Source organism: Choloepus didactylus, chromosome 15, assembly GCF_015220235.1.
Source record: "Choloepus didactylus isolate mChoDid1 chromosome 15, mChoDid1.pri, whole genome shotgun sequence".
NCBI classification, from domain to species: domain Eukaryota; kingdom Metazoa; phylum Chordata; class Mammalia; order Pilosa; family Megalonychidae; genus Choloepus; species Choloepus didactylus.
The window spans coordinates 40,038,303-40,059,156 of record NC_051321.1 but is presented as its reverse complement, the minus strand read 5'-3'; the positions used below and the strand labels follow the sequence as shown (position 1 = coordinate 40,059,156).

General features: G+C 37.8%; 1 protein-coding gene across 2 annotated transcripts in view; it reads right to left on the bottom strand.

The window, feature by feature from the left end:
* RPP30 (ribonuclease P/MRP subunit p30) overlaps positions 1 to 19,483 on the bottom strand; it is a 45,680-nt gene extending 26,197 nt beyond the window's left edge. Inside the window, exons 1-6 of one of the 2 annotated variants that reach the window (XM_037804936.1) lie at positions 19,374 to 19,483; positions 17,254 to 17,309; positions 16,893 to 16,949; positions 16,387 to 16,461; positions 13,452 to 13,523; positions 3,876 to 3,965 (exon numbers count right to left, since the gene is read on the bottom strand). In XM_037804936.1, the coding sequence (XP_037660864.1) occupies positions 3,876 to 3,965; positions 13,452 to 13,523; positions 16,387 to 16,461; positions 16,893 to 16,949; positions 17,254 to 17,309; positions 19,374 to 19,455 (432 nt within the window). In that variant the 5' untranslated portion in view covers positions 19,456 to 19,483. The remainder of the gene's footprint in view (positions 1 to 3,875; positions 3,966 to 13,451; positions 13,524 to 16,386; positions 16,462 to 16,892; positions 16,950 to 17,253; positions 17,310 to 19,373) is intronic. The other variant, XM_037804937.1, reaches the window with a different exon arrangement.
* Between the last annotated feature and the right edge of the window lie 1,371 nt (positions 19,484 to 20,854).

Sequence of the window (20,854 nt, the reverse complement as noted above, 5' to 3'; positions counted from 1 at the left end):
TTGTCTATATGAGTGAAGATATTTCCCCCAGTTTTGTCATTAGTCTTTTAACTTTGTTCCTGGTGTGTTTTACCATGCAGAAATTTTTGATATTGGCAAGTGTGCTGGCACCGGTGCAAGCACTGGATTGACAGAGTACTTACATTTAGGTTCACAATATATGTGACAAAAAATAAAGTTTACAGAGCACTCACACCCAGTGCAAGGATATATGGCATGATTCCTGGAACTAACTCACTGCTTCAGAAACTATTTACTTGGACATCTGTCAGTGGGGAATAATTGGGCCATGAAGACAGAAATAGATTAAGGGTTAAAGAAAGTGCTGAGTGGAAAACTTCCAAGTGTAAAACATATATGATCACTGAAAATAACTCAGTAAATTTGGGGTCACTGTTAAATGGCAACAACAATCGAAAAAAAAAAAACAAAGGGAAGGTAATATATGGATGCCACTTTAAGAAAATTATTCTCAAAACTGAATTCATAAAGCTCATGTTTTAAAATGTGAAATTATTCTGTATTCAACAAAGAATGCTGCCATAAAGTAACTTTAAATAGCATTTCTCAGTGTGGGAAATGATGGTAGATTTGGAATCAGAGGGCTTGAATCCAAATCCCAAATCAAACCTTTGAAAGAAACATTGAGTTTCAATTCCCTTACCTGCATAAAAGAGGTAATTAACATCTACCACCTAAAGCTGCTGAACTATAGCAGGTGTGAAAGTACTAAATAGCAAAGTGCTAAATAATTAGAAATCATTTGATTATCTAAGAAGAGGGGGTGCATCCAACTTTTTAAAAACACATGTATCACATGATAAAGCTGTGATTTCCATGCAAGTTACCTAGACTCCAGAGGAGGTTTGTAGGAGATTGTAGAGGGAATTAGGTAATCAAAATTATGGTGTCCTAAGCATGTGGTGAAGATGACAAAAGAGATGAGAGCTGTAGATTATATAATTGAAGTGATAGGATATGTTCTAGCTCCTGGATCCTCCTTCATACCTCCAACCTTCTGAGGCAAAAATTCTCACATGGCTTCTGGCCTATAAAGAATACGGAATTACCTACCCTAATGCTCCTGCTTTTCACCACAACAAAAGAGAAGGGAAAAAATTCTCTGTGCTGTTTTCTCATATAAATACTTGATTGCTTCCCAATGAAGCGATCCTTGTAAAGCTAACCTATTAACTTCTCATGAACAAAGGCAAGTTTATCCTCAAGGCCAAGGGAGCTTGCAAGGACCAAGAATTAAAAGTGAACCGTTACTCACATTCACTACATGTTTTGTACTTCAAGCACAGTGACTGTATTTCCATACTTTAAACTTAGAGGTTCATATTTAGACTAGATGTTATGTAACAAATAACACACATATACTTATAAAACAACTATTACTTACCCTGGACACCTTTAATTGTATGTTTCCAGCTTTCTCTCTTAAATGAATATCAGGTGAATAAATGAACAGGGACTTTTATGTTTCCTGACCAATTCACACCACAGCCTATTTCTACACTAGACGAAGACTAAAAATATTCTTGTGCAGCCTTACCCCCATTCAACACCTAGTTTTTATTAAACAACATATGTAAAACGTTCGCACCAGGAAAAAAAAAGCAGACATTATGCTAAATATTGCATACCCCTCTCACTTGTCAAATTTTTCCTTTTCAGAATTCTTAACTTGAAAAACGAGGGAATTAAGCCAAAAATATCCATCAAACAACAGCATCTTTCCTGAACTTACAGATGGAACTGAGGGGGTGGGATGTCCTAGTGCTAGTCTCAGGTGCCGTTCCCCTCATCATACCGCCTGAGAGCCCTACTTTCCTCACTGCATATGCCTCCTGACAAACACTGACAACCAGCAAGCGACTAACCGTAAGCCGAGTTTGGCCAGGCTCCCCAAGCTGTATCATGATATGTGAAGAAAGACGCATTCACTCAATTAACAATTTTTAGGGAGGACACATAATAGGCAAGGTATTGGGGTAATCAAAAAAGGACTATGACATGGTGTTCTTCAGAAACTCACAACATGGTTTGAACAGTAAGACACCTTCATAAGAAACCCAACTGAAAGTCCTCACCAAACAGTCACTGGAAATATTACCATTGCCGTGGGACATGAATAATGTGTTGTGCATTGTTGCCTATTCTGTGGACTTGTCCTTAACATCATATGCTACTAGTTCTACCCAATCAAGAACACAGTAGCAAATGTGGGTTTATTCAGGCAAAGCTGTCTAGAAAATGGCCTTCCTATTTCATTAAGCTGAAGAGAATGGTAAAAAGGTTCTAAGTTTAACAGCAATTTGCAGAGTAGCTGCACTGCTTAACTCCAGGGGGTGCCATTTACAGAGATCGCTGCCTCTGGAGAGAAACAATACATGAGGCCAACAAGACTGTCATTTCTTGGGTATTGTATTAGTTTGTGGCTTTAAGCATAGGTATCTGAAGCACATTAGAAATCTGACAGGAAATCAATGACAAATGTTCCAGTCCTGAGACTGAAGAGCTGAATGGCTTTTCGTTGTTAGCCTTCAATTTCCCATATTTGATAAATAAGCTGTTGTTCAACATAGATCTCAAATTCTGAAATGTGATGATTTGGGTTGGGTTTTGTTGTTGTTTATTTTTTAGTGATTATTTATTTATGAGTACTGGCAAGAATGTGGGAAACAGTGATTTGAGTATAACTAATATTGTTATATATTCATTAGTACTTGCAATATTTACCAGAAAAGAGCTGTTTCATATTTTTTTTTTCTTTAAATATACTACCTTAACATCTGTGGTACTTTTCAAGCATTGTTTCAGTAACACATTTTTGGAAGTAGAACATAAGTGAACTTAAACTTTTCTACCATGGACTCAATTTTTAAAAATCTTTTTGAATCATTTGAATTACACCATGTAGATCAATTTTCTCCCCTTTCACTGTCTGCCCCAGTTTTCAACATCAAACCAATTTTTTAGCAGCAAAGACAAAGAAACAAAATGGAAGAAGTTTTGATTCTAAAAGAATGGGGGAGTTACCTACTTTGAAACAATGTATAGATTTTTAATTTTCCAATTTTTACAAGACTGAGAATGTAATTTGGACTGCATTGGTTAGAATCCCTTTTCTCTTTTGATAGTAGTTTTTGATAAAGGAAGACGGAATAGCATCCTAAGTCTTCCAAGGATCTGGCTGGTGATACAAACAGTTAACAACTGTGCTGACCTTACAGCTACCAAAATAGTTATTGATATGACTATCACCATTATGAGGAAGCAGGAGGAGATTGAGACTTCTAAGAAGGTACAACAAATGGAAGATGAAGGATAAGAGAAAACTACGCAGCAGAGAGAAGAAGAAAAAGTTCCCGGCACACATGGTCACTCTCTAAGGTTACTCTAGAAGTAACCCTGCGTTTCTATCTGAACCAGCATAACTCAATGCAAAGTTTAATTTTACGTGGATGCTCCTAGGTGATTTCTATGCCTTTCTCAGCTCGCTGGTGACTTAAGAACCCTCTATATTTTTTTCCTTCCCTTTCTTTCTTAACTGCTCATTCCAATCCAATGTTCAGGTTTTAAGTATCCATCACTGTTAGCTACCCTCTCAAGAAAAATATTCCATAAATTTTAGTTTCCCGGGTTTTTCAAAAACACCTTTAAAATTTACTGGATCTTTTTAACTTAAAGTTTTCTTTCTCCAAATAATCAACTTTAAGAAAATAAAAGCCTCTTTTCTAAAACTGCCTCCTACTATCTAGCTTTTGTTTTTCCCTCTAGGAACACTAATCAACTCTTCTGCCCCTTTTCCAATTTGTTAATGCAAGTGTCTACAGATTCAAGTGCAGAATGGAAAGTGTAACACTTACCACATTAATAGGGGGCCTTTTGAAGTAAAATGGTAGTTTCTCTGTTACAGTTATGCAGACCAAATCCACATCTAAATGTGTGCAAGCAACCTATCGAGAAGAAAAAAAAAATAGGTAAAGCCAGAAGGAAAACTGGCAACTGTATGATTGCGAAATAGGGCCAAATCTGAAGTAAAGAAACATAAATAGAAATGGTTCATTTCATAGATGTTATGCTAGTTCTGGGTTGAAATATGGCTGACCCTTTACAAAGTTAACCATTTAGCTGTTCCGACAAGTTTGGTTTGAATGGTTTAACTGAAAGCCAGCTGAAGCAGAGCGCTATGTCCACAGACCTTCTCAACAGGCAGGGTATCAAGACCCTCTAATTCGGATGTTCTGCTACATAAGGATGGGCTACCAAGTGAGGCATGGTTTCTGAACTGTTACTTAAGATTGAGCCAGAAAGAGGAAACTGTTTGAAATCCAAGAAAAAATAAACCAAAAGAAATGTATGCATAATACATTTATTCCACAAGTTATTTATCAAGCACCTTTGCGCCAGGAACTGTCCCAGGCCTGTGGCTCCTATCAGTCTACTGAGTAGTTGAAGAAACATTAACATGGCATTGTCAAGGGCACTTTGTTCAAATACTAATGGAAACAGTTTATATAAATGGTCAAAGTAGAGTTGTCACAAATTAAATGATACTGAATGCTTTTTTTCAATTTTAAATTTCCCTTTCCTTTGTTCTAAATTTTGCTACTACTTGTCAATCAAAATTCTGCATTTACTTCCAAAAGAGATTTGAAAATGCTAACAAAAAAATACAGATAAGAATATCAGCGCAAATGGAAAACCAGGGAAGAAAAGTAAAGCTGGGGAAAGGTTAGCAGTGTGAGTGCAAGCCAGATAACACTGCTAAAAGATGCAAATCTGGCTCTGATTTTGCCATCGTTTGATTTACAATCATAAGAAGAACTGGCTGTTTTGTACTGCATTAAAATTAACCTTACTGACAATGCTGGCCTGTACAGGCTAGCAAACCTGGACCAGTGGCATGGACAGAAGTAAAAACAGAGGAGGGAATAAGGGTGAAGGGGTAATAATGCCTTGCAGGACTGGCTCCAGTCTTAGCAGTGGCAGGAATGTCACACGTTGCCCTTTTCCTTCAGAATCCCCATTTTGGTCACTCCCAGCCCACCACCCCAGGGCTTTAGAAAGCAAGTAGTTAGTCAGAGCTGTCTGGCTTTAAGACAGTCACAGTAACTCAATAAGCCTGGGCAGTAATGCTGCTTTGGCAAAAACACTTGGCTCATGAAGAATCTGCCCCATCCCAACTGCCTCTGCTGTCTAATTCTACAGTAATTGTTAAATGTTTGATAAGAATGGATGAAGAAAAGCTCGGAATAGTAGCGAAAACAAGCTCAGCTTCTGTTCTTCATTTTTAAACTATCAGACAGGCAAAGATCAAAAAGCTCACTAATACACTCCTGACACAGGAATGAGTAAGCAGGCCCTCACAGGGTCTTTAAATCAGTACCGGGTCTTAAAAAGCACTCTGGCAAGGGCTATCAAAACTTTAAATGCATACAGCATTTGGCCCAGCAATTTCACTTATAGGCCTGTGTTTAGAAAGACCCTAGAAAGATATTCTATACCCAGCCCCAAATGCTCAAGATTATTAGGGCAAACAGTCACTATAACACAAACTGCAAAACACTAGATGAAATTAAACATCCTCAATTTTACATAAATTATGGTCCCTTTATACAATGAAATATGCTTATTTCTTAAAGGAAATGAGGTAGATTTCTAAGTAACCTATGGAACAATCTTCAAATTATATTATTAGGTGCAAGGAGCATGGCATGCGATAGAAAGGAAGGAGGGAGTAAGGGAAGGGGGAAGGAAAGAAGGACTAGGTAAACCATATTTCTGGAAAGATACACACAAGAACTGTTAGCAGTGGTTGCCTCTGGAGAGAAAAGAGGAAGTTTTAGGTGGGAAGAAGGCATACTTTTCAATGCATACCCTACCCTTCTGTACTGTTTGAATTTATTACCATGAACATAATTTAGTTTTCATTAAATAAAAGCTGATTACTTTTTTTAAAGTCTGTTCAACATTCATCTTCAGAATAAAGCTAAATAACTTTTTTTAAATAATAACTGTGGTATATACACATGATGGAATATTATGCAGCTGTAAGACAGAACAAAGACATGGATCATGTAATAATGTGGCTGAACCTTGAGGACATTATGTTGAGTGAAGTTAGCCAGAAACAAAAGGACAGATTCTGTATGGTCTCACTAATATGAACAGATATTAATGAACAAACTTTGGGAGTTAAAAGCTGACAAACAGGTGACCAGGAGATACAAAGAGGGCAGAGATCAGCCATTTGATGCTGAAGGACTACAGAATGTTTAGGATTGATCGCATAGATCCAGAAATAGATAGCATAATGCTGTGTGATGGTAGCATGGTATTGTAAGTACACTGAACAAAGATGTCTGTGAGTAAAGCTGAAAGAGGTGGGATAGGAGAATGTATGACACCAGAGGTAACGATAGATGATAAAGACTGGGACTGTATACCGTGGCAAAAACTGGAGTGGCCAATGACTGTTACTAAATATACAAATATAAAAATGTTTTTGCATGTGGGAAAGCAAATGAATGTCAACCATGTAGAAATTTGAAAAAGGGATGGTATTCAGGAAAAAACATAATCAAAGCAAACTGGAGTCTATGGTCAACAGTAACATTGTAATATACCTCCATTAAATGTAACAAAGGCAATATGCCATTGCTAAATGTATATGAGAAAGGGATATAGGGGAGCAATATGGGATTCTTGGTAGTGGTGTTATTTGCTGTCCTTAGTAGTATATTGTATTGTATGACATGTTATTTTTCTTTTTATCATTTTTTTCTTATTGCTAAAAAAAAAAAAACAAAAAAAAAGAAAAACAATTTTTCTTGTAGTAATCAGTATGTTCAAATGCTGATTGTAGTGATAAATATACAACTTTATGATGATACCATGAACAACTGATTGTACACTGTGGATAAATGTATGGTATGTGAATATAAGTCTATAAAATTGTAGGAAAATATATATATAGGAGTAAAAGTGTTGGAGAAAACATGGTGAGAGCAATGATGCCTCACCAATATGGACTAACTACAATGTGTAAACTCAGAATTGAATCTTAGAACATAGCCTAACGTGGACACAATAATTGTAATAGTACCTAGATTGTAAGCTCTTACAGCAGTTAACTCTATCCCTGAAGTGTAAGGCCTATCTCTAAACTTTGAGATGCTGATCCCCTAGCGTATGTTGTCACAAACATTGGGACTGGTGGTTTGATGTGCTGAGCCCTTGAGCATGGGACCTTGCCCTTATGAAGCTCATTACCACAAAGGAGAGTCTAAAGTTGTATGTAATGGTGCCTAAGAGTCTCCCCCTGAGTACCTCTTTGTTGCTCAGATGTGGCCCTCTCTCTCTCTAACTGAGCCATCTCGACAGGTGAACTCGCTGCCCTCCCCACTATGTGGGACCCAACTCCCAGGGGTGTAAATCTCCCTGGCAACGCAGAGTATGACTCCCGGGGATGAATGTAGACCCGGCATCGTAGGACTGAGAGTATCTTCTTGACCAAAAGGGGGATGCAAAATGAGACAAAATGGTTTCAGTGGCTGAGAGATTCCAAATGGAGTCGAGAGGTCACTCTGGTGGACATTCTTATGCACTATATAGATAACACCTCTTAGGCTTTAATGTATTGGAATAGCTAGAAGTAAATACCTGACACTACCAAACTCCAACCCAGCAGCCTGGACTCCTGAAGACAATTATATAATAATGTAGATTACAAGGGGTGACAGTGTGATTTTGAAGACCTTGTGGATCACACCCCCTTTATCTAGTGTATGGATGAGTGGAGGAATGGGGATTAAAACTAAAGGACAAATGGGGTGGGATGGGGGGATGATTTGGGTGTTTTTTTTTTCACTTTTATTTTTTATTCTTGTTCTGGTTCTTTCTGATGTAAGGAAAATGTTCAGAGATAGATTGTGGTGATGAACGCATAACTATGTTATCATACTGTGGACAGTGGATTGCATATCATGGATGATTGTATGATGTGTGAATGTATTTCAATAAAACTGAATTAAGGAAAAAAAAAAAAAAAGAATGCACAGGAGCTGAGAAGAGGAGCTGCAAATGAGAGACAGTTTGAAGACAGCCATTGAAAGCAGACTTTCGCTCTGGAAAAGCTAAGAGAGGACAAACACCCCAGGAGCAACTGAGAGTGATATTTTTGAGGAACTGCAGCCTAGAGAGGAATGTCCTGGGAGAAAGCCATTTTGAAACCAGAAATCTGGAGCAGATGCCAGCCACGTGCCTTCCCAGCTAACAGAGGTTTTTCAGACACCACTGGCCATCCTCCAGTGAAGGTACCTGACTGCTGATGCGTTACCTTGGACACTTCATGGCCTTAAGACTGTACCTGTGTAACCAAATAAACTCCCTTTTATAAAAGTCAAAAAAAAAAAAAAAAAAAAAAAAGCTAAATTAGGCTACTTTTTACTTATGTATTGCTCCTTTTGTCCCTCTCCTATATAAAAGTGACAAATTAAAAAATGCGCTGTGTGTTGATCTGAGAACAGGCATTATAATAAACTTTGAGTTACAAAGGACAGTTCCACTTGACTCCTTCTGGCACCTCAAAACTTAAATGTCACAAACTGAGTTCATTTTTATTTAGCATTCTATTAATCAAAAGTTCAATTGATAACTATCAAACAAGAGCCAGTATTAACAGAAATACTCTCCAAATCACTGGAAAAAAAATTAAATTAGGTCCAATATTGTTTTATTGTTAAGAATCTTCTTGTGGTTTTCTCTGAAAATTGGAAGGTTGCATATAAATTTATATCATATGTCCTTAATCTGTTTTTGGTGAGGTTCTCCTAGGAAGACTTAAGGAAGATGTGTTCCCAGAAAAATGCACACACACACACACACACACACACACACACACACACACACACACCCCTCTGCATTTATGATCAGAAGGGGGGTGGGGGGGAGTGGCTTACAACTCCCTGGAAACATCTTTGTGGGTGTGATTAACACATCTTGGTATTTTAAGATAAATATTATGCAAGGGAGAGTCAGTCTTGCTTAGGGAAAGGACAGTTGCCAATAAACAATGGCTCTCACCTTAGGTGTGTACAAACTCCCCTGAAGAATTTGTTAAAAATGGAGATTTACCAGGCTCTACCACCAGTAATACTCATTTAGTAATTAGGGCCTGGAAACCTGCATTTTAACAAATACCTCAGGGAATTCTGAAGCAGGTGGAGACAGACCCACTTGAAAAACACTGCTTTTAAAGAAACTCCCTTTCTTTAAGAGTCTGAGGTATTGGTAGTAAACTCTAAAGCAGTGCTCTTCAAAGGGTAAGGCATGGACTTCCGGAGCCGGAAGAAAACAGCAGAACTTCTATCTCCATTTACTTTTTTTTTTCAATATAGTTTTATTGAGATATATTCACACACCATACAAAACACCTGAAGTATACAATCACAGGCTCACAGTATCATCACAGGGTTGTGAATACAATTAGAACATTTTCGTTACTCCAGAAGAGAAATAAAAACAAAAAAGAAAACCCAAATCCTCCCATACCTGTTATTCCCGCCGCCCCCCTTTTTAACCCATAGTATTGGTGTAGCACATTTGTCACTGTTGATGAAAGAGTATTAAAATATGACTGTTAACTATAGTACATAGTTTGAAATAGGTACAATTTTTTCCCATATACCCCTCTATAATTAACTCCTTGTGACAGTGTCACACATTTGATCTAGTTCATGAAAAAACTTTTTAATATTTGTCCAGTTAATCACAGACATTGTCCACCACTAGGTTCACTGTATTATACATTCCCATGCTTTAACTTCCAACTTTCCTTCTGGTGACATACATGATTCTAAACTTCCCCTTTCCACCATATTCACACTCCATTCAGCACTGTTAATTATTCTCACAGTCATGTGCTGTCACCTCTGTCCATTTCCAAATGTGTAAGTTCAACCTAGTCAAACATTCTGCATGTATTAAGCAACTCCCCATTCTTTAGCCTCATTCTATATCCTGGTAACCTATTATATGTCTATGAGTTTACATATTATATAATTAGTTCATATCAATGAGATCATACAATATTTGTCCTTTTGTGTCTGACTTATTTCACTTAACATAATGTCCTCAAGGTTCATCCATGTTGTTACATGTTTCAGGACTTCATTCTTTCCTACCACTGAATAATATTCAATCGTATGTATATACCATATTTTGTTTATCCATTCATCTACTAATGGACACCTAGGTTGTTTCCATCTTATATCTGCTCTTGTCCCTGCTTTCAGATCTTCTGAGTATATCCCGAGTAGCAGGATCTAAGGCAACTCTATGCTTAGCTTCCTGAGGAACTGACAAACCATCCTCCACAGTGGCTGCACCATTTTACATTCCCACTGGCAGTGAGTAAGTGTTCCAATTTCTCCACATCCTCTCCAACACTTATAGTTTCCTGTTTGTTAAATAGTGGCCATTCCAGTGGGTGTGAGATATCTCATTGTGGTTTTGATTTGCATGTCCCTAAAAGCTAGTGAAGCTGAGCATCTTTTCATGTGCTTTTTAGGCATCTGTACTTCTCTTTGGAAAAACATCTACTCACATCTTTTGCCTATTTTTAAATTGGGCTGTTTGTCTTTTTATTGTTGAGTTGTAGGATTTCTTTACATATTCTGGATATTAAACCCTTATCAGATAAGTGGCTTCCAAATATTTTCTCCCATTGTTTTGGTTGCCTTTCCACCCTTTTGACAAAATCCTTTGAGGCACTGAAGTATTCAATTTTGAGGCGTTCCCATTTATCTATTTTTTCTTTTGTTGTAATGCTTTGGGTGTAAAGTCTAAGAAACTACTACCTATCACTAGGTCTTAGAGACGTTTCCCTACATTTTCTTCCAGGAGTTTTATGGTACTGGTTCTTATACTGAGGTATTTGATACATTCTGAATTAATTTTTCTACAGGGTGTGAGACAGGGATCCTCTTTCATTCTTTTGGTTACGGATATCTAGTTCCACTTTTTAACTCACTCTTTTAAAAATCCCTGTTTTGTCTTGTGTGTATTATTTTATAAATCACTCTGATATAATGGATTAGACAAATACTTTATATGAAAATAAACATACACATATTGGTGACACAGGCTCAATTTGATAGAAGAGAAAATTGGGACTCAGGTTAAATGATTTGCTCTATCTCTGCCAGCATATAGTAGAGCTAGGACCTTTGGGTTTCAGAATACATTATAATTTTGCATAGTAGTTTTATGCATTTATCTTATTACTTGTTTTTCTCAGACTATCCAGAAGTTTGAATTCACTGAACACATACTTGATAATGGAGGATAGAGTAGTCAGAAACATTCTGGAAGAGGGGAGAACACTACAAAGTTATTTGTTTGGAATTAACTATATAGATACACTAAAAAAGTTACATGAAAACAGTTTTTAAAAACCAGAACATGTCCTTCCTCTTATCTGTCCAAACCTTATCCATTTTTTTAAGACTCGGTTGAAGTTAAAGCTCTCCTTGTTCTCTATAGAAATAAACAAAACAAAACAAAACCAAAAACCCAAACAATACATCTCTTTTAAACATAAAGCTTTTGTAAGTATATCATGGTTTGGATTCATGTCAAATGTAAGCAGTCTGTTGCTTAACAGTTTGCATTCTATAAGTGATTTTATTCATTTGGTTTATAAGCCGATTTTCCAGAATTTTAATGGATATTCCTATTAGGATACAATATTCTAAAACAAACTCAGGTCTCTGAGGTGAGTCATAAAAATATGCATATACATATGCATATATGTATGTACGTATATCTGTTTATGTACATGATACATATATGCATACACATACATAAATAATAAACATCTGTCACAATTATCCCAAAGGACTATTGTAAGGATTATATAAATAAATATGCAAAAGTCTTTGGAAGATTACATAAATATACAACTTTCAGGCAAAATGTTACTTTTGGTTGGTTTCTTTTGCTATCATCAGTAAAGGGCTATGAAATGCAAATTGTGTGCTCTGCAAAATTAATCAAAAAATCAATGTACTATAAAAAAATCTAGTACATTACCAATTTTCAGTCTATATCATAACTGAGTGACAAAATTAAATTGTTAACAAATTTTATTTTATTTTATTATCGGTTCCCCTCCCCTCTCCCCACTACCCTCACTCTATACCAGGCTGCTGGAGATGATGGCAGTGTCTGCTATTTAACAAATTTTTAATTGCCTATGGTCCTTCTTATAATATTCATCAACAGTTTCAGCACTGAGTTAGATTCTCCCGTAGAATTTGAAAAACCAGATATCTAGACTGAAACCCAAACATACTGAATCAGAATCTACAATTGTGAGAGCTGAAATACGCCTGATTTTTAAAATTCCAGAGGGCTCTGATGATTAAGTAACAATAGCTTCTATTCATATCTTTTTCTGAAATAGAAATCTCGAAAACTACTATAACTGAGTATTTTATAAAGGAAGTCACCATGAAAAGGTAGGCATTCATGGATAATTTGTGCTGTTTTCCCCATTAATATAAACAATTGAGAGTTGACAGTATGCTTTCAAAACTAAATTTATCACACATCAGCCTCCTTACTCAATTGCTCCATCTACTGGAAGAACTTGGGGAAACTTCCTACAATTGTAGAACAGATTTTGTTTAAAAAATGAGCTGGGTCATAAAATTAAAACAATCAAAGACCACTACATTTCTCTTCTGCAATATCCTTTTGGCAAATGGATATGTATTTTTTAAACCTAGACAAAGAACTTTCAGAAGTGTTTAAAAGTGGCTATACCTCATTTTATACAGCAAAACATATTCCTGAAAAACTGCATTACAGTTGATTTTTTTTCCCTTACTGTAATCATTTAAAGTGCCCAGGGAGCTCTGTCTCAAGTTGATAAACTGAGTGTACATGTTACACTCCCTTCCCTCCTGAGAAGTCACTGAAATGGCAATTTAAAAAGTATAAAAGGAATTAAATTCATAAAGGCTCTCAGATGGGAGAGGAGATGGTATCAACAGATGGTTGATTTTGAGGAATTTCTGGAAGATTAAAGGGTGACATGACCATGCTGGCATGCAGGCTACAGCCCAGAGCACTGAAAGGAGAAAGGTGAAGCAGAGGTGGGAGCTTTTATGCCATAGTAGAAACTTAGCCCTTCTTTCCCTCCCAGTTAAGAAGGAAAGAAATAGAAGTGACTTTGGAACTAGAAAGAGATGAACCAACATTTATCTAAGAGAATTCTAAAATAAATAAATAAATAAAAATAGACAACGAAATACTAGGAAAAAACTTAACGGGCTCCTTTAATCTGAGCCCATCAAATGTCTAGCAAAAGGAATAAAAAAGCACATGCCACCTTAATATATCCCTGTGAAATTTCAGAATTTCATGTTACTTACATGAAAAAGTTTTTCTGTCTTTGGAAAAACTGCAACAATATCATATAGCCGGACTCTTGAAGAAGTTGCTCTCTAATAATATAAAAATAAGGGTGTTATTACATAGCTTCTGAAAATATAAAGTGCAATTCTGCCTAATGATCTAGCTACATAAATATTTCAATCACAGAACACTTCTAATCTGCTACTAACATTTTTCCTTTGCTTTGTATGTTGGCAGAAAAGACCTTTAGATACCAACACCCACCCCACCAACCATCCTTCTTCCCTCTTATATTTGTTAAGCTTTCTCTGTATTTGAGACACAAAAATGCTATATTTCACAATAAGGAAATAATTGAAGCCATGATACAGTAGCTCATAATATTTTTGGAAATTGCTTGTATAACCACTTGTTAAATCATACTTTGAAAGATACTACCTTTTTTGTATATATGTTATATTTCACAATAAGGAAATAACAAAAACAGTAGAACTGTAACCTATAACATTCTTTGAAATTTGCTCTCTACTTGTTAAACTGCACTTGGAAAGTTATCACTTCTATGTATATATGCTATATTCTACAATAAAACAACTACATGTTGGGCACTGGGGACTCAAAATCATTTAAGGCATATGTTTGCCCTCAATGAAAGCCACCATTTTATTGTGAGACAAAAATACACATGATTAAATGTGACATGTTCTATGAACTATACATAATTTAGTGTGATGCAATTAGGTTCACAATGATAATAAATACAAATTAAAATGCTAGATGTGTAAGAAATAACTGAGAGTCCTAGGACAGAACAGGAATGCACTTAAAGGTCAATAAAGGTAAATAAAGAATTATTGTTTTAAAAAAAAAGACAATCTCAAACTTATGTTGTATGTGTAAGTATGTGAAAAGACTGGAAAATATGTAAAACCTCTGAACGACTGGATGATGTGTGATATTTCTTCTTATCTGGTTGGCGTTTTCTATAATAAACCTCTTAGTTGTGAAAAGAACAAGTGTAATAAAAGTTAGAGGAGGAAAGTGGAAGATTTAAGAGAAGCAGCAGGTGCTGTGCTTAGGTAGGGAAGTGGGCCTGCTGGGCAGACTTTTGTTGTCAGGGCAGGCTTCAGGTCTTAGAAAAAGCCAAGATCCAGGATTCTATGCCCTCCCCCTGCCCACTCTCACTTGGGAAGGGGACAAAAGAGGGCCACCAGGATGTTCATGATAAAAAGAAAAATGAAAATCTTTACAACCTACCAAAAGTCAGCCTCATTTGTATCTATCTGGGCCCAGAGAACCAGAACACTGCCTTGCAGCTGTATAAAAATTGGTTTTCTTTCAGCAGCCTCGAGGGGACACTGATTAGCTCATAGTGAAGTCTTTCCAAGATTTCTTTAATTACTCCTGTTCTATGACAAAGACATCCATTCTACTGAAAGATAAAATAGCCACTTATACTCCAAAAGCATATCTGCTCACCTTCTCAAGGATCTCACTTTCCTCTTCCCCCTTCTGGGTCCTCACCATAAGCAGGCATACATATTCAAGTCTTGCCCACCAAAATCACTATACAGCAGGTTCTTCTTCACCAACCACCCTATTCTCTCTCTCCTCCTACAGAATCAAATTTCTCAGGCGAAGTCAGGAACACACACTATTTGCATTTTTTTGCTAAGGCCACCAATGACTTCCCCGTCCAACAGACATTTTTTAGCCTTTTCCTCCTTAATATAATCAAGCACATTCGGTGCTGCTTAACTTTCCCTCCCTTTCCCTTCTCACTTTCTTGGTTTCTCTCCCACTTCTCAGCAGTCCCTCCTCATCTTCAATCCTAGCTCATCTTCCTCTACTCCACCAGTAAATGCTAGGTTCCTTAAGACTCTGTCCCCGACTCTTCTTACATCACATTTTGACCAAGGAGTTTCATCCACTTCCACGATTTCAATTACTCTCTATAGGGTGACCACTTCCAAATCAGTGTCTTTAATTGGGATCACTCTTCTAAGGGCTATGCCTTTATTTCCAACCGCCCATTTGAAGGCTCCATAGGAACTCTCACAATTACTCATCATGTCCCAAACGCAATGTCCCCAAAACTGCTGCTCTGTGGGCCCTATCTCAGGAAATAGTACCATTGTCTACCTATCTGGGTGCTCACTTAACACTTATATCCAATCAAACACCAAATCCCATCAATCCTCCCCACTGGATGCCTCTCAAATCCCCTCCTTAAATCCCTCTGATCCATTTTCTATAATGCAAACCTCATAATTTTACTTCCTTGGTTAAAACCTTCAGGGGTTCCCACAACTCTTGGAATCCGCACACAAATTTCCTTTCTAACCTCATCTCAGGTTAGCCAGTTCACGAGGCCAGCCCAACTGGCTTTGTTTTATGTCCCAGAACAAACCATGTTCCTCTGGTTTTAGGACCTTTCCACAATCCCTCCTGTCCGTGAGAACACTCCCTACCCAACGCCAACTATGAAACAATGATTCTTCAGGCCTTGGCTTGAATATCAACTTCCCCAGGATGGCCACCCTGTTACACACTCCCAGAGCATCTTTTATTTACCACCCCTTCCCTCTAAATATTACTCATATTTGTAATTATCATTTGTTCAGTGCTTGCCTTGTCAATTAAACTGTTAGCTTTATAAGTTTAAGGACTGAGTATATGTAATATTCATAGCATTATCCCCAACCCTCAGCCTTATGCCTGGTACATGTGAGGTGAAGGAACAGGACTTGCAAAGGATTCTTTGATCATGGTATCGCGATACATGTGCCATGAGTAGAACTAAGAGAAATCTGAGGATAGGGAGAGCAGGCAGTGTCATGGGATGGGGTGAGGAGGATGTCAGAATGGGGTGAAATGAAAAGCTACACTGCTCAACATTTATCAATACAACTTACAGTGTCAAGAAGAGAGAAGGAAAAATAATGAACTTACCAAAACGTTGCAGTGAGATGGATCCGTAACAATAATAGTCAGTCTAGTCAAAATTTTAATTGGTCTTGATTTTCCCTATAAGCAAAAAATGGACCATCAAAAAAAAAAAAAAGGCACAAAATACAACTGATTGATTTTCCTCTTTATTATCACAAAGTATTCATTAAAAAGTATCAGCTATAAGGGACACTGAAGATTAAAAAAAAAAACAGAAAAAATAAAAACAACTAGTCATTGTCGTCAAGGTATGTACATATATCTAGAGAAGCACACGTATGTACATTAAACTACAACAGAGATAATCTGAAAGTTGAGGGATATCAGGGGAGAAGGTCATCAAAGATGTACCAGAGACAGTAAGAAAATCTTTCATGGAAGAGCTGAGGCCTGGTGAAAGACTGCTAGGCAAAGGAAGGGGCAGTCCAGGTCAGAGAACAGCACACAGAACTGGGTATGTCTGAAGTAAATGAATAAGTATTATGCTTCATACACACTAGAACACCTACCTGTACTATTGGCAAAGTTGTGAAGAGTTCGGAAACAGCTACTGGTTTTTCAATTTCCTACAATAAAATAAAAAGGATTAAATATTGTGATTACAGTCCAGTCAACGATATACTTTTAAAATGTTACTCCAAGTGACTTATTTAACTCTGAATCAACTTTAGGTACCCTTACACCATGTGGTTCTTCACAAAAGTCTTTATCATTTGTATAGTAAGTATCAACTTGCAACTGTTAACATACAAGAGAATACTGCACACAGACTGCATTTAAGAAATATGTTCATTTGTAGCTTCCATATTACCAATATAAGCACAAGCAATTATAAATACTTGTTTATTAAGTTCAGAAATTGTATTTTACCTGTTTCTTTTCCTTAAAGTCAACAACATGATTGATGGCAACAACTGAATAGCCAACTGAAAAAAAAAATTAAACAGTCTTGTTAAATATAACATCTCCTTCTTGTACATACAGGCCCATCCTGTTTCTAGATGTCAAGACTAGGAGGCTGATGATGTATAGACTCTGGCCTCAGACTGTCTGGTTTCAAATCCAAGTGCCAGCACTTAGAATAACCCAGCTCCAACTTTCAGTTCTTCATCTGTCAAATTGTGATAGCAGGACTTACCTCATACAACTTTCATAAGAATTAAATGAGATAATACATTTGAGGTACTTTAGAACAGATATGGCTTTGTTTGACCAATGTGATTAGCAAGACACTAAAGACTCTCTATGCTGAAAAAGCCTCCCAGAGAAAATGACCTTTAAAAGCAAAAAACAGAGGGGAGGAGAAATTTGCCTGTACTTTGGCCTTCACTTTCATCTAGTCAGTCAAATCAACCTGCTCCACTTCTTAACTATTCTTCTCTACCCACTCCAAAGTCTACTCTAACCTTTCTTGTTATAACCCATTGGGTATCCTTTCTATTTTTGGCCACCAAACAATGTCCCTATCTCAACTAGATTCTGTTTCTCCACGAAACTTTTCCGACTCATCTGGTACCTTGGAAATACTTCCCCAAGTAGTCTTTGGCGTAATTATTATTTAGATAGCATATCTCTGAAGCTTAACACTGGTTTCTTATCACGTCACAATCCAAAAACAGGGGGTCTGCCTTCTATACTGAAATTTTCCACTCACGAAATGACAGTCCTTTGCCTTTGACTTATAAGGCAGGGAGACTTTCTGTCATGAATTCCACATAATTATAAAGAAATAAAGATTGGCTAACAATGTCCATACTTTACCATATATCTATCAAATATATTTTACATTCCAGCAACTTGCTAAACAATTTTAACTCTTCTGTATCTCTAAAAAGGTATTCAGCCTGTTTATTCCATAAGCATTAACTGAGAACCTGCTATGGACCAGTGCTGCTGAATAATCATGTTGTGCACAGGAAGTATATTGAAGAATAAGACATGGCCCCTCTCTAAAGAAGCTCATGGTGTATTCAGTAATGGATTGCATCAGGAAAAGCTTCACTGAGCAAGTAACACTTGTGATGAGTTACACTCAGGAAAAGAACCATCAAAGAATATGGGTTAAAGGGCCCAGATCATCATGCATAATCCCTCTTTCTACCGATGAGGAAAGTAGGTCCCAGATGGACAATACTAGATTGTGGTTGCAAAGAAAGGGAAAAGCTTTATGGATGCTTTGTAAAGGAGGGCATGAAGAAACAGTGTGATTCACTTTGCCAAGGAGTGAATTTATCTGCACCACTTCTGATAAGTATCAGTATCAGTTCTCACAACAAGCTGAGAACTCTCTCTGAGGGAAGGGTCTTACTATAGGAATCTCCTTCTTCTAACTTCTTTAAGTCCCTCACTTTACAGTCTAAGAAGACAGAAGCCATGCTTAGCCCCAGTAATTAAAACGGGGGTTTCATCTCTTACGGCCTTCGCCTGTCTTCGATTCAAATAGGAGTAATACTCTCACATTTTGGCCATACTGCCCCCCGCCTAGTATGCCCCCTTCTCTAGCTATCTCCCCTCTTCCAAAAAAACAGTATCCAAACACAAGCACTCCTATGTTCTCCCCCTTCTCTGAACCCCCAAAGCACCCCGTCTGTGACTTCGATTCCCGCATTTGCTCAGACACAGTCGTGAGAGGCAAGGAGGGGTGGTGTTAAAAGCACTAGCATGGGAGACTACACTTGGAGTCTAGCCCTAGCTTCGACCAACCATCAGCTGTGGGGCCCTATGCAAATCTCTTGCTCGCTCTAGGCCTCACTTTTCCAGACCTGCAGAAAAGAAGGAGCTTAACTGGGTGACACTCCCTCCAGTCCCTTCGTGTTCCATGGGCCTGGGATCACCAGCGGGCATCAGTTTCCAGGGACCTCCCAGAGACCCCAGGAGACCTGAACGAGGCCCGGCCCTGCCGGCTCCCTACCAAGCGTGGCCTGTTGGTCTGGGGGAGGTGGGCAGTAGACTGGGAATGCCCCGCGGTCTGGGAAACCCGGGAGACTCACGGTGAGCGGCGTTCTCCACTACCCCGCGCAGAGCCTTCAGGTCGGAACCCGCCCGCACATCCAAATCCGCAAACACCGCCATGCTGAAGTCACATGACCTCCCGCGTACGCGCCTCTGCGCAGCCGCCGGTCCCGCCCCCCGAGCACTCTGGGAATTGTAGTTTACCTGCTCCGTCCGTCCGAAGGTGACTATTTACTGTAGGGATTCACAGGGATTTTCCTCCGCCAGTAAGTACTAAGAAAAATTAGGATGTGCAAATCAACAGCCCCACTTAATCCTTCGTTGTCTTCCTAAAGAAAATGTTTGGTTTCCCCTTGAAGAGGTTCAAATCCCCCATGATTCTTCCGATAAAATAATGTCAAAGATGATTCATTCGAAATGCATGCATACAGCATTTATTGAGCGTCTGTCTTCACTTTTTTGCTATCGCGTTTGCGAAAGGCTGGTACCGCTATTTAAAGAGTCATAAAGAACATGTTTCCTTTCCTTCCCCCAAAGAATCCAATCCGTTGTTTTTTTTTTTTTTTTTTTCTGATACATGAACTTTTATTCAGGGCTTATGGACAGGGTGAGAAGTCATGGAGAGATCATGACGGCTCTCTCAGGCCAGGCGGGCACCCCATTCGCAGGGGAGTTGTCCACACGATTAAAACGGATGGCAAGGTAGTTATAACGGTTTTTGACAAAGGCATTCCTAAGAGGGCAAGCGTGGGAAAAGAGTCTGGGGGGGGGGGCGGGGATCAATAGATAACCACAACATTTGGGAGCCAGGAAGCAGTAAGATTAGATTAACATTTTTTTTTTAAATTCAGTTTTATTGAAATATATTCACAAACCATACAGTCATCCATGGTATACAATCAACTGTTCACAGTATGATCATATAGTTATGCGTTCATCACCACAATCTATTTCTGAACATTTTCCTTACATCAGAAAGAATCAGAATAAGAATAAAAAATAAAAGTGAAAAGAGAATACCCAAACCATCCCCCCATCCCACCCTATTTGTCATTTAGTTTTTACTCCCATTTTTCTACTGATTTTTTTTTCAATTTTTTAACTTTGTTTATAAAAAAATTAAAAACAAACAGGCAAACAACAACCAAAAAAACCCCACAACATTTCAAACAAAGCAATGGATTAAGGAAAACAAATAACCTAAAATAATTACTTTGCTTCCAATATGTTCCTACCATACCCCAAGAAAATTAATAAACCATGTCCAAACAGAGGAGTAAGAAAAACAAATAATCTAAAATAACTACATTGCTTCCAACATGTTCCTACCATACCCCAAGAAAATTAACAACCCCTAAGAAAACAAAGGAATAAGAGAAAAAAAACCTAAAATAACTCTATTGCTTCCAACATGATCTTACTATATCCAAGAAAGTTTACAAACCATAATCATTCCTGAGCATTCCCATAACATTGAGATTACCCTCCATAGTTTATCTGTTCTTATTAGATTATCATT